The sequence below is a fragment of the Lytechinus variegatus genome, chromosome 18, assembly GCF_018143015.1.
Source record: "Lytechinus variegatus isolate NC3 chromosome 18, Lvar_3.0, whole genome shotgun sequence".
In the NCBI taxonomy this organism is placed as follows: Eukaryota; Metazoa; Echinodermata; class Echinoidea; order Temnopleuroida; family Toxopneustidae; genus Lytechinus; species Lytechinus variegatus.
In genome coordinates this window covers 20,897,489-20,913,077 of record NC_054757.1, presented here as the reverse complement: position 1 = coordinate 20,913,077, position 15,589 = coordinate 20,897,489, and the positions used below count along the sequence as shown (strand labels likewise).

The following is a 15,589-nucleotide window of genomic DNA, read 5'->3' as shown; positions in this document are numbered from 1 at the left end:
CGGGACAGCACAAAAAAAATCGTCTTAAGACTGGACAAAATATTGCAAAATGCCGTTTAATTAACTGATTTTCAAAAAGGTTTCTTTGTTATGAAGAGCTTTTAACATAGAGATACCACTATGAAGCAGACGCAGTATAGAGTGACTCTAATCTCTCTTCATCAAACTCTGTGTAATATTAAATGCACTGTCAAAATGGTATAGAAGACTAGTCCTGTCCCATTTTTTCTAACCGCCCTTTCACACGGTAAAAAAATCGTAATTTGAATGATGATTCCAGTGAAAAACAAGGCTAATGACGATTTTTTTTTAGCACGTGTGAAACCAAACTGGAATCACGAAAGCTTCCGGAGATGAGTTCCAGTTAAGTTTCACTCAAATTACGGTTAGAATTTTTCGTGTGAAAGATCCAATGATTCTAAAGATGATTTGCGATCATCACTACAGCAATGATTCAAGATTCACGTGTGAAATCTAATCCCAGTTGTCAGTTGTCTTATACCTACCTCTCAACCTATAATCATAAGTCTCTCTCTCCCCCCCCCCCCCCCCCCTCTCTCTGAACAGGTAAAAGAATAACATTGCTAGCCTAAGTTACAGCTAGACTATTAGCTCGTGAAAATAAAATGACTATTGGTTAATAATTATTGGTATCTTAAAGAGGAAAACTGATCTTTTGCATTTCGTCATTCTAACAACTTTTGTTTAAACATTTAAAAAAAACTTGTTTTTAATTTTTGAAAGTTTGACTGAATTCAGTTCAATTCTTTATTTCGTACCCAGTTCAAACATCATACAAGGTAATGTAAATAGGATACAAATTAATGGATTGGCATAAACAAAAGCAGTAAAAAAAATCTGAAAATGGAACAATAGTAGTTAGAATGACCAAGAGTTGCTTAAAATTAAAACAGCGTGTTGTGTAATGTGCACTGCCAACTTGAAACAGGATTGCCATATTGAATCTGATAGAGAGAGTGAGATCGGGTTAATAAAATACATCAAATGCCAAGGTGAAACTGTAATAATTATAACAATGATTATGAATACCAACATTATGTTTGCTTCATTTAAAGGTTTTTTTCTGCTCTATGGGAACAAAAACAATATTTATCAAAACTTACGTAAAAAACGCAAAAACTAAAGTCAAACGAATCTGTGATAATTGCAATATGTAAAGATAGCGGGTTTTTTTTTGCTTTTATTGTATGCTAGTATGGTTGATATTTCTTATCTTGCATTATTTATTCTGAAATATTTTGTAATTCGTAATTTTCTTTGCCTAATATAATTATCAAAAAATATATTCTCTTATTATCACTATAGTGATAATAAGAGAATATATTTTTTGATAATTTCGACTTTACAAAACGATTTTATTAAATGAAATGTTCTGTTAAGGAACCTGTCGAGCTGAGTCGATGTAAAATTTGTGGAGTGTTAATTACGGTGTGTAATTTCAGAAAATTGCGATCGAGTAAAGCAAGATAGCCCCCCTCCCCAACACAAAATACTTTGAAAAAAAAATTGTCTCCCTTTCATAATTATTGGTTATGCCCATATCGCGCTATTTTTTTTGCCCCCCCCCCAAAAAAAAAAGAACTTTGTGATTTTTTTTTTGGGGGGGAGAAGGGGTCTCAGACATTTCGTGAAATAACCTTAGTACTAGGTAGAGCAATTTAGTGACTGGAGTGGTTTCATGAGATTTTTTTTTAATACATGGTTAATGCACACTCTAATAACACAGGAAAATTTTACCCAATTTAAAAGGGAACATGCATGTTTGCTGGGTATCTTTTTTTACCCCATGTAGAGCTAAATATTTCTCGGGGCCAATTTGATCTCCATTCTGTCTTAAAAAACATTTTGTTTTCTATTTTTATTTCATTTTTTGCTTTTCGAATTTCTTGGAACCAATTTGACTTCCATTTCGGAATGAAAAACTTTTTTTGCAAATTTAAAATTAGCGCTCCCAGTAAAAAAAAAAGGCTTCCAGGGCCCTGGGCTAATTGCGCCCCCACAGCATCAGAGGCCGTAACACAAAGCTTAGCAATTATAGGAGAACATTTTTTTATACGATTGATTGCATTGACTACAATGTGCAATCAATCGTAAAAATCAAACGTACGATCAATCGCTAACCTTTGTGTTACGGGACCCGGATGTAGATTTTTGTCGATATACATGGAACTCAACTCTGTAACGCATGCTCCTCAAATGTCTTTGCCTTTCAATTAATTTTTCACTTCATTATCATCCGAGCTAGCGCAGCGAACGAATATAATTGTTTTGGTTAATTAATTCAAAACAAATCTCCTTTATAATCCCAAGATAATAAAAGGTGCATATTATCAACGATTATAGCATTCATGCCTATGACTTCATTCAGTTGTTTGTATAGGCCTAGTATTGTATTTTACTCGAGTAGAGTGACTAAGTTTGGGACGTAGAATTTGTCATTTGTCATGTTTGTAGGTACCAAGCTTTATTTTATGATTTACGTCTTTCAATAGTAATATGTGATAATTCAGTCACCTTGCTGCACAAATGTTGATGATGATGGGCATCCCCCTAATGTTGTTAAAGTGATGGCTGAAACCATTTTTATTTTAGGGTTGATGTGCGAGCGTAGCGAGCGAGGAAATTTTAGGACGCTGTCACTATTATCTCAGATATATGATTATTGTAATTTTGTACATTAGATTACATGTACTTGAAATAAGTCACGAAACTGGTGAAAAAAAGTTCGAGGGGCAGGAAGATTCCTAAATAGCTGCGAGCTAGCGAAGCCAGCGACCGGGCCAAGACATGATCATGACACCATGCGTTGCAGCGACATTATCGGTTGTAACGGCCCTACATCGCTGATAAATATATCGATGATGAATAATTGTAAAGAAAATAATAATGATAATAATAATAACAGAAACTATAATAATTACAATAATAATAGTATCGAAAACATGGTCAATGTAGATTTGTGCTTCAAGTAATAAATAATTAAATTTAAAAAAATAAATAAATAAATAAAATAAAATAAAATGACCAGATAATTTTACTCATTTAAAAGTTCTAAAATGATGATAATGATAATTACACCGAATATGTCTTCTTGTTGTTCTTATTTTAACAATGATCTGGTTATACTCTTTTAATCGTCTTATGTATACGAATGAATGTATTATGTGCATACCAATACTTCGTATTTGTCTCTCCTTGATAACGTATATTTTTTTTGTGTTGTAATTTTATGTTTGCATGTAAACGAAATGAATTTCGTTGGACAATACAAACATTATATCATTATATCATGATAGTGATAATAAAATGAACTAAAAATATACAAAAATGAAATGAAATGCTTTAAATGAAATAAAAGAATAAGTACGATCTGTATATAAAAAAATATGTTTAAAGAATAAGAGCCCGATAGGCTGCTCGAAGAGCTACGAAAGCTGAAAGGGGATTGATTTGGCAACCAGCCATATTTCGTTTTTGTTCCCTCTTTTAGTTTAAATAATGCTATCTTTGTTTTCGTTAGAGTTCATTTTAGTCTTTGATATACTGATCTGAATGACAATAATAATAATTATCATTATGATAAATAATAATAATCATCATCATCATCATTTTGATTCAAAATAATTATTAGAAGAAGATATTTGAAGGACTCAAAAGAGACATAATTTTTTATGTCTTCGAGAAGTATATATTCCACCAGGGGCGTGTTTGGGCAAAATGTTTTCCCCCAGGTTTTTTTTATCATGCACCTTTGCAATATATCTAATTTTATCAGTGATCTCAAAAACATGAATCATGTTACGAGGGGAGTTATCAGGATAATCTTTCCAAACTTTTATAGAAGACATCCGCCACTACCAAGGGTCGAAGTTTGTTACTCTTTATTACTGCATGAAGGTTTATGATATTTATCACACTGTAATGACTTTAAATTAAGTTTCATTTTAACTACTTCAGTGAGTAATATATATAAAAAAAGTAAGCCCACCAATAGGAAGTTGATGGGACATGATCACTTCCGAGATGATCTTTACTTCCTCTGGGCTTCAGAAATTACGTGTGTAAGTAGGGCCCTGGGAGCGATTTGTTCACTGGGAAGTGCTGATGTAAATCAAGTTTCACTCCAAAATGAAGGTCATTTTCGTCCCAAGAAATTTGACAAGCAAAGAAAAAAAGGTTTTTGTACAAAATATAGGTGATTTTGGCTACATTTCTCCATTTTTCACACCTTCCAGAAATCCTGGGGGTGCCGCCTATGAAAAATAATACACGCAGCACCCCCAAGGAAAATATTAAGGAGTGCCTATAAGCACTATAGTCTGCAGGCACAGACTTTGATCAGCAAGTGTGTCTCCACGCAAATGCCAGCACATACAAAACCTGCTGCTTCAATGTTATTCAGCAAGCAAGAACGAGAGGGCCTTCAGTACACAAGGCATGGGTAGGCTGCGCATTCAGACCCTTAACTCGAGTGAAAGGTTTGCACAGCAGACTACTCAAACACCCGCTTCCCAGGACCATGTGTGTAAGTGAGTTCAAAGTCGACCACGATATATGTTTTTAGGTTCACATTTATATTTGTTCATCGCGACATAGATATAAACACCAGGGATATTGATTTAGGGGGGATGGGGGGAAACGGTATTGATCCAAAGTCTGGTGTCACAGTCATTAATTATGCGCAGTCTTCATTGTCATGTGATTGTAATACATACAGTATATACCCAGCCAGTTTCGTTTGATCGTCTGCTTTCCGCTGCTTTCACAGAAATCTTTGAACGCGAGTAGGTGCCATTGTCTGAACCGCTATCAAGTATGGCTTCCATTCTGGATGTTATCACGTACATCGGTATAGGAAACCTACTGGCCGCCATCTCGTTATGTCTTCTCATCTTCTGGTATGTCCGCACCAACTACTTGACCTCATTCTATTACCGTCTTCCTCCTGGACCACCGGCCATTCCTCATCCGTTCGATGGTCTCATGGCATTGTTCCCTGTGAAGGATAGGTTTGGACGTTTGGTGCAGCTTTGTAACAGGTACGTTTCATAATTCCTTCAACTAGCATGGGCCTTTTCACACGTGAATCTTGAAACGTCATTGTAATGATGATTGCTATTACAATCGTGACTGTGATTAGCGTTCGTGATTCTATTCGTGTTCGAGTTTTAATAATTAATAATGGTAATAATAATTGGATTTATATAGCGTTTTTTCAGATGATACAAAGCGCTTTTGATGGCATAAGACAAGTTAAGGTTTATGTTATATTTATAGTGTGTTTTGAGATGTTTTTTTGAAGAGGTCATGACAGAGAAGAGATGCTTCGTAGAGATGGAGGGAGTTTGTTCCAAAGACGGGGGAGGGATGGGGAAAGAGATTGAAAGGAGTTGAAACCGGCCTGTTTTCTGGATTTTGGAATGACATAGGAAGGAGCAGCTACAGAACGAAGAGAGTGTGTAGATCTTTGTTGCTGAAATAATGAAGAAATGTAAGAAGGTAATGTGGTTGACAGAGATAAATAGGTTTGAACAAGTATTCGATAATGTATTCTATCAGAAACAGGTAGCCAATGTAGTTCAATTAGAAGAGGGATAATATGACATCATTTTGGTTTTTGACAGATTAACGTATAGGCCTAATTTATTTAGCGTACCTTTACTTTCCATTTGCAGATATGGTGACATCGTTTGTCTCCAGCTTGGCTCCAAAATCATGACCATGATTTCCAGCCCAGGTCTGGTTAAAGAACTCCTGGTCAAACAAGCTGATGTTACTTCTAACAGACTACCACCTCCGTTCTTTACTCATGTCATAGATTATACAGGTATGTGGTATTTTTCGCGATGTGGTTTTCAATGTTCACTCTTTCATGTTACATGGAAATACTATTTTCATAACATTACTCACAACATATTTTGTTCACCTTGTAACCATTTTCAATTCAATGCCGTCTTTATTCGCAAGTCTTATAGTTCTATGAATAACTAAACAATCACGTTTCGTTATTTCATAGAGCTACAAATTCCATGGTTATTTCTTTGTGTTAGCAATATTGTGGTAGCGATGTCGTTCTAACGTCAAATTGGACAGCTGGGCTTAATTACTATTGATCGTTACCTTTCTTTATTTCTATACAAAGGTTCAAAGTCCTTTTCTTTCCTTTTTTCTGATCACTTAGGGGGCATCATATTCACTGACGGGGAACCGTGGCAAGAACTCCGTAGATTTAGTCTCTCTGCCCTCCGGAACTTCGGCATGGGTCGGAAGGGCATCGAGTCACGGATACAAGAAGAGGCACACACCCTCTGTAATGCATTTTCCCAACAATCGGGAAAAGCGTTCGACGCCATGCATCTTACCAATGCAGCCGTCTCCAACATCATCTGCAGTATCACCTTCGGGAGGCGATTGGAGTATGATGATCCTGTCTTCATTGACATGATCCAGAGACTTAGAAACCTTACTGGGGGAATGGGGATAAACCCCATCATTCGTGAGCTCATTGGAAGATTCCCCATTCTCCTCAAGACCCCTATATTAAAGATGCCCAAAGAAAACATATTGGGCATTAAGGTAAGGGAAAAAGGCCAGTGGTCTTACCTTAATCTGTTTTGATAAAAAGTTTCCTAAATAGTGAAACAATGACCTACAGGCCCTCGTGTGATTTCTACCGAACATTCGAAGAAATGTTCTCTAAATTATTTTTGATCGTTGGATCTGTCGTGACATGGGAGGGGACAGTGTGGGGTGCCTCTGGAAAACATTTGAGTTTATGTAGTAGTCTATTATGGACAGGGCCGTCTTGCCCTGCATGCCCTCACTAAAAAGGGACTTTTCTAATCTGGAGATCGATAATACCATGTTTGAAACAATAAACCGTGTACAATCAACTTAAAATTATCCAATCTTTTTTCTTTTCTAAATTCAGAACTTCATCAATGAAGAGGTGAGAGAACACCTCGAGAGCTACGACTCTACCGACATCCGGGACATCATTGATATGTACCTCGCAGAAACAGATCGATTGGAGGAAATCAAAGCAACCAAACCGTACCTAACTAAAGACGACATCTGGATGTGTGTTTTCGATCTGTTCTTTGCAGGAACTGAGACGACATCTTCTTCATTGCTTTGGTTTATGCTCGTTATGGCAAGCAAACCCGATGTACAAGATAAGGTAAACACCCCCCCCCCCTCCCCCCCACACACCCATACACACACAGGTAGTGCATGTTTCTATTGCCAACGTGTTCTTTAGAAGCATCCTAAAGAATGAACAATGAATAATGGTATGTAACCCATTCTTGATTTTATTTTATTTATTTATTTATTTCCGTTCAAACAAACGATAAAATCCAAGTACAGTGTAAATACATACTCAAAAAAATACATACAGTTCAATAACATTTCATAACAAATATTGAAGATAAAATTATCTGAACGGATGGACTTGCCAAGAAAAGCAGAGCTTGTAAAAAAGGCAAGTCCCCAAACATAGTTCCTTCTTCATTATTCATAGGATTTACCTTTGATTTACAATTTTATTATGACGTGTATGATAATTGTATCAACCGGTGAATTATCGGTTGGAAATCTGTGCATATGACCATGAAAATAATTATTGATCATGGTTACATGCACATGTTCTTTTTTTCAATAGCTTGTCCTCAAACTTGTCTCTGCGGTGGATATGCTATCCATCTTCATCACATTCACTTCACCGATTCCTTATATTGAGTAGGTCTCTATTGCATCTCTGTTGTTATGCTTGTCCTAAGATGTTTCCTATAAATAGAGGTTAACTCGATGGGCATCCATTCTATTTTACTGTTTTATATTCTTGATCTGTTGTTTGTATTCTTTGTCATTATTATCGCTGATCGTATACTATTTTTTTCTGCATATTATGTTTATATTGTGATTCTTAATTCATTGTTCTATATCACAAGACTGTAATGTAAAACAGCCTCTGCACTGATTGTTTTTATCCTGTTTAAACATATCTGAAATAAATGAATAAGTAGATGAATTAATAAATAAAAACATAGATATATATATAAATAGATAAATACATAGAAAATCAATAAATGAATAAATAAATGAATAAGTAAATATTACCACTTGGTATAATTCCCAGTTCGTCAAACGTCAATTGGTATAAAGTAATTTCATCTACAACCAGTACGTCATATTTCTTCTAATTCTTCAAGTTAAATCAATTTGTAAACTGTGGATATGAAAGCAGAATTGGAGTTAGTAGCCCAAGAGACCATTAGCCCGAGTGCAAATTAGACAAAACAAAGTGATATTCAGGCGAATTGACAATTAGACTAACTGGCTATTAGACTAAATTAAAATAGACGAGGAGGGAATGAACTGAAAATTAGACCAACTACACATTAGATCCAATGCAATATCAAACCAAATGAGATGAGAACGGGTATAAGACCAATTCCAATACACCAAGTGGCAATAAAATACATTAGACGAAGTAAGAATTGGACCAGGTGATGATTAGTGGCCATTAGAGCGAGCGGCTATATAGACCATGTGGTGTGTAGACCAGATGAAAAGTGGACTAAGTGGGTTTAGCCTGAATGTTGTTAGCCCATCTGGAGATTAGACCGAGTGGTTGTAGATCAAGAGCCAGTAAACCTTTAAACCCAGCATTATACGAAAGACAATTCTGTAAGCTCTCCTGCAAATTTGATCTTAATCAGTCCGTGCATGAATTCTGTGACGTGGAGGTTTTTTTTAAGATTGCAACTTGCAATTTCGTTCGTAAAATGAGATAGATTGACTGGTTGTTTTCCTTTTACCATGGACCTACTATGCTTTTACATATTTATACGTTATTATAACGACCAGCCTTTTCATGATGACTTATAACTTATAATTTATGACAGGTTATGAGTGAGATTGATCGTGTCGTAGGTCGGGAGAGGGCGCCGTGCTTCGACGATCGCAAGGACCTGCCGTATGTCGACGCAACTATAACAGAGGTCCTCCGGTTTCGACCTGTTGCGCCGGTTGGCGTGGGACATGTGACCGCCAAAGACGTCAAAATCAGGGAATACACCATTCCAAAACATACAGAGATTCTTATCAATATCCTTGCTATTCACCTGGATCCAAATCTATGGGACAAACCAGAAGAGTTTAACCCTGAACGTTTCCTGAGTGAAGATGGGAAGACTGTTATCAAACAGGATGCATTCACTGTATTCGGAGCAGGTAAAAATAAAATTGCTGATTTGAGATCAACTCATCATTCATAAGGAAAACCCAAAATTTCTAGGACCTATTCATTACTTCTATGCCGATAATGTCCTTTTTGTGTGTAAGGATACCTATAAATAAATGAACAATATATGATTCGTATAGCGCACGTATCCGCCTTACTAGGTGCTAGGTTGAGTGCTGCACAATGTGGATAAATTTCTTGCTGAAGGAAAACACGCCATGGCTTGGAATCGAACCCACGTCCTTCAGATTTAAAGACGAAAGTCTGAACCACTAGTCCACGACACCCCCACATGTATCATCTCTATACCTGAAAGAATGGGGGAATAGATAGACCTTACTTCTCATGATGCAAATGGTTATGCGGGTATATAGGTATTCTTAGGTATTCTTATCTGTCATCTGTAGTGACGAACAGCAGTAAATGATGCGACTCTAATGATTGTGCAATACGTCAAAACACATGACATGTTTCCATGACAACTGGTTTGGCTCATTCACTTTTATCATTTTTTATTTCATTTCATTTTTGTGTATTGTCAGGTCGACGTGTGTGTCTTGGGGAACAACTGGCCCGGATGGAATTTTTCCTCTTCGCGACTACCCTCATGCAACGATTTCAATTTCAATTACCCGAAGGCGATTCAGCTGACTTTGGCTTTGAACATTGTCTTGGTACCATTGCACCCAAGAGATATAAAGTCTTGGCCCATGAACGATAGTTCTAGTTAAATTTTTTTTATAAGATCTTTACAAAGATTCTCACGCATGAAGGCAAAGAGGCTGTTGTGCAATTGTGGCAATTCGTATTTCTTCGATTCCTCAAGTGGTAAGTTATGCTGCTGAAGAACGTAACCAAAGATCACACCAGTACCAAGCATGAACATTATACCGTTATGAAGTATGCATACACCAAAATCGTGGATTTATCAAATTTCAATCAACAATGATAGGGAGTATAGAGAGGAATATATGAGAGGCGAGACAAACGAGGGCGCCGCGCCGCTCTTTCGACGGCGCGGCATCGTCAACATGAAAGTTAAGTTTTTGAAATGACATCATAACTTAAAAAAGTATACGGATCTAGGTCATTAAACTTGGACATAAGGGTACCGTAATCAAGTATTACTAAACATCCTCTCCTCGGGTTTCAGGTCACATGACCAAGATCAAAGGTCATTTAGGGTTAATGAACTTAGACCATATTGGGGGAATCAATATCGAAATCTTAATCTAAAGTTAAGTTTTTGAAATGTCATCATAACTTTGAATGTTTATGGAGCTAGTTCATAAAGACTTGGTCATAAAGAGTAATCAAGATCACTGAGCATCCTGTGCGAGTTTCAGGTCACATGACCAAGGTCGAAGGTCATTTAAGGTCAATGAACTGTGGCCATGTTGTGGGTAATTGTTAATTGAATTGCCATCGTTACTTTGAAATTTTATGAATAGGGGTAATCCAGTATCATTGCTCGCCTTACACAAGTCGTAGGTCACTTGATCAAGGTCAAATGTCATTTAGAGTCGGTCCACTTGTTTTGTCTCGGTCTCACACTTTTTTTTCTTTATGATGGCTTCAAATTTTACAGGCTGCACCTTCCGAACCCCCCCCCCCCCCCCGAATCGCGCCTGGAATATTGTTCATCACTACTCATTTGGGGAGAATTTAAAAGTGGGTTAGTGCTGATTAGAATAGATATAGATCAATTTAATTTTTAAGGATATTTTTTAATCATTTTATGATTCACATTTGAAAATCATCCCAAACACTGATGTCAAAATATGTTTGAAACATTAATTCCGGAGAAAACAAATATCCGAAAAAAAGCCCCTATTATGCTGAAGAGACGCTAGCTAAAAATATGTCCAAAATGGCATAACATGTATATTATAAATCAATACTACATGTATCTTGCTGTAAATATTCATGTGTGTAAGTATATTTTTGAACTGTTAAATGTCATTAAACATCACCTAAAGGGCGACTCGGCTGATTAATGTTTGCATTAACATGTTTAAATGAGACAATAAGAATGGAAAATGAAGTCCAACAATGATAAAGCGAAAAAGAGGCATAACGAGTATAGTATATGTATACAAAATAGGATGAACTTTATTGAGGCTCACTGCTGGCAACCAGAATGCTGAATAATAGGCTTACCTTTGTCGATATTAAAGAGGAAAGAAACCTTTGGAACAAGTGGGCTTGTGTGGAAACAGAAAACTCAAAGAATATGATCAAAGAGAGTTTGAGAAAAATCGGACAAATGAGAACGTTAAGAGCATTTGAATATTGCGATCACTAATGCTATATGGATATCCTCCTATTGGCAATGCGACCAAGATGTGTGATGTCACATGTGAACAACTCTCCTTCTGGTGGACTATAAAATGCCCTCAAAATGTATCTTTTTGCTCTTTCTTATGGTGATACAAACTCTTTATCCATGATTTATTCTTTGAAAATCTGTATTACATGCCTTCCTATAAAAAGAGTACATGATCTACTGATAGATGTGATAAAAGTGGCATTTTTAAATTGAATTATATACAAAAGTAATGGCAAAGTTGTTCACAATCATGTGACATCACATATTCATGGCGCATTGCCAGTGGGAGGATCTACATAACAATAAGGACCTAAACTTGAAATGCTCATAACATTCTTAATATTTACTCATTTTTTTCTCAAACTTCTGTTGACCTGTTTCTTTGATTTGTCTGTTTACGCACTTTAGCTATACATGTATAATTCCAAAGGTTTTATTTTCCTTCAAGCCATGTACTTGAGACAAGGAAATCTATTTCTGTTTTAAATAAATTGTTTCATTTTATTCTCTATTACATAAAGTGTTCATTGCTTTGTTTATTTTCTCAGTGTTCATATATAAAGAAAATATATGACGTGATGTGAAGTTGTACAAATATTAATTGCCTATTGCATTAATAATTCGGTATAGTAGTTGATTAAACGAATATAATAAAAACTTAAAGGTCCTTCCTAGAAAATGTTAGCTTGAATAAATAAAGAAAAATCTAACAAGCAATATAGGCACTGAAAATCGGATGTGACATACTAAATTTATGCAATTTCAAAGTTTCGTTTTTTTTCACAAAACGGTGATTTGCAAATTGCAAAACTCAAATGAGACAGTCGATGGTTTCCCTCACTCACTATTTCTTTTGTTTTTTATTGTTTGAATTATACAATATTCCATATTTTACAGGACCAACTTGACTGAACCATGTGGTATTAAAGAATGCTAATTCCACATGTTCAGTGAGAAATTAATCGCTGTTTCACTTGACAATGAGGGGAAATAAGAATATTTCATTTTTTGTTCATATAATAAAATACAAAAGAAAGAGTGAGTGATGTTCTAAGTTCCCTCATTTGCATACCGACCAGGAAGTGCATATAACTGTTTTGTGAAATTAACTTTAAAATGTCATAACTTTCTTATTTTACATCCGATTTTGATGAGATTTTCATTGTTTTGCTTGTTGGATATTTCTCTTTTTGTTCAAATTAACTTTTTGTTGGAGTGGAATTGCCCTGTAAAGTTCTAAGGACGCATGAAGGCGGAACGCAAAATTGCTACGGCTCGCGAAGAGACCGAAATCGTCCTGGCCTGTAAACATAACTCTATGCCTGTAAACTACTATAGTTGCGACCAATTAACGTAGAGGGCAGCAACACTTGACACTCGGACACTGGCTGTTGGTGCCACAGAATGGATTTGTTTGCGGAACTGTGTGCGTTGAATCATCATGGACGGAGCATAGTTTGAGAGAAACAGATTGCTTTTAGGAGGACTTAAAATTCTTACGCCAAATTAAGTTTGTGAAGGGCACATTATGAATGTTGTGAAAAGTTTGATTCTTTGTTAAATATTCAATGTCATTGTTTTATGCTAAACCATTATTCCTCGTGAATATACAGTTTCAAGAACAATGACACATTTTTAAAGTCTTTTTTTCTTCTCCTTTTCTTCCCTCTGTCCCTATCGAGCACCGCCTCTATGTGATATGATCTAATAATAATGAAAACTTTGAAAGCCTATCTTTAGATCGGTAAATCCCCCACGAGCGAATTCAACTACATTATATTATCATACAGTATGTCTATAAAAGCTGTTTATACTTCCAACTGTGAGTTAATAATAGTAATAATATAGGGTATTTATATTGCGCACATATCCACCTTGTTCGGTGCTCAAGGCGCTCCTATATTACCAGGCTAAGCTAGGCGTTCATATAGCGCACACAGCTTTTTAAGGAATTACTTCCTACTGGTACCCATTTACCTCACCTGGGTTGAGTGCAGCACATTGTGGATCAGTTTCTTGCTGAAGGAAATTACGCCATGGCTGGGATTCGAACCACGACCCTCTGTTTCAAAGTCCGAAGACTAATCCACTGGGCCTCAACGTTCCACGTTAAGACAACATTTATATTCTAATCAACCAACAAGTTGGTAGATTCATTTTCTTTTCTAAAATTGTTCTTGATCGTACGTAATGCCATGTTCATAAACAGAAATAACAGAAAAGGTAGAGAGAGAAAATAATACGTAGAGCTGCCTCATTGAGCACAAGGAAGAATCCTTTTGTGCGTGATTTTTATAAGCTATTAGTAAAGAGTAATGAATCTTTTCATTACACAGTTACAAGAGATGTCAGAAATGACATAATTATAGTCTTTCTTTTAATAATTAGCAACGCAGCAGATATTATTGTATGATCTTGATGTAAGTGATAAATCGATGGCGTTGCAAATAAGTGAAGGTCAATGACATTTCATAACAAATATTGAAGTTAAATTAACTGAACCACCTACCAAGAAAAGCAAAGCTTGTAAAAAAAGGCAAGTCCCTAAACTTAGTTTGAATACTAATTAACATAACCTATATCCAAGAGACGGACGGTAATCAAACTTAAAATGAGTAATCTCGAAAATACCAAAATAGAGCGAATAAGCGACAGCAAAAATGGAAAGTAATATAGATTATTGTAATGATAACAATAATAATGATAAATTTCAAGTCGAAAATATAAGAGGGGAAAAGGGAGGCAAAGGAAAAGAGAGAGGGAGAAAAGGGTGGTGCAAATAAAACTTGACATGAAAAGAGGGACATGGCAGGTACACAGGTCATTAGGCACTGAGTGACATTACTTAGAATATATGATATTTGACAAATTTATTGATAGTTAAAGATTACATTTAAATACTTTTAGTTACAAATTATGTTAGCTTGACTTGCTGTGTGGAGTATTGACAAATTAGCATCTTTTTAAGTTGTGATTCTAATAGGTATTGTTCGGGGAACTGCATAACACATTTCTCCCCCAGATATTAATACAATATCAATTTAAAACGTTTTAATGTTTGAATTATAGAATCTGGAATTGCTATTCAAATTAGGCATCCGCACAGTGTCCGATTTCAATCTCTAGAATGGACCAGTATGTTTCATTTCGTGTCGTGCTACCCTCCACCCCAAAAAGATCACTATTACGGCCTCCATCCCGTTTTCTTCATGTCTACCTTTTTTAGTTTGTTATCCAAATGAATGCATGCTAGCAACTGCCATTCTTATTCAAAAGAAGAAAACATTTCGAAAAATTCTTTTGAATTGAAACGAGCAGCGTTTACTTCATCCACGTGTACGTATTACGTAATATACTTAACATGTGTGACCTTGTGCCTGTCTCTCTCTACATATTGATTTTTAAGTGTTTGGGTAACTTCTATGAAATCTCCCTCCTTTGTGTTTTTTTGCTCAGTCATGGTGGAAATAAAGTAGTGCGTTTTCCCTTTAAATTCCAGTATAGGAGGAGAGGCAGAGGGAAGGGGGGGAGAGAAGAGGGGGAGAGAGATAGGAAGAGAGGGAAAGAAAGAGGGGGAAGACAGAAAGATATAGAGGATGAGAAACAGCATGAACAAGGGAAGGAAAGAGAAGGGGTGTGGATAATGATGGGAGGGAGAGAGAGAGAGAGGGGGGGGGGGAGATGGGAATGGATACAAGTCATGTCAGATCCACTGCGCTCTTCATGAGCAGTGCACGGCGTAAATAAAAAAAAAATGAACGCATATTACAGCGGGGAGACATTATTTTAACCCATACAAACTCTTGAACAAACAGAGCCCCGTTTTAAGAAGAAAAAAATATCAATGAGAACTGTACAATTCTATGACAGACCCCATTCGACCAATCAGCTGATAGAATTTAAGTAAAAAAATTGCATAAACACAAATCCGACCATTGTGTAAACGTTACGTAACGATGCCCCAGAACACATTCAATGGTGATGCACCTCCA

The 15,589-nt window shown here is 36.2% G+C and overlaps 1 protein-coding gene across 1 annotated transcript; it reads left to right on the top strand.

The window, feature by feature from the left end:
* The first annotated feature begins 4,625 nt into the window (after positions 1–4,625).
* On the top strand, positions 4,626–10,379 carry LOC121432008 (cytochrome P450 2C15-like). The gene is made up of 6 exons (XM_041629819.1): positions 4,626–5,060; positions 5,697–5,848; positions 6,203–6,597; positions 6,953–7,201; positions 8,931–9,258; positions 9,811–10,379. Exons 1-6 carry the CDS (start codon positions 4,837–4,839, stop codon positions 9,987–9,989), a joined length of 1,527 nt encoding a protein of 508 aa, XP_041485753.1. The 5' UTR covers positions 4,626–4,836; the 3' UTR covers positions 9,990–10,379.
* Positions 10,380–15,589: the final 5,210 nt, after the last annotated feature.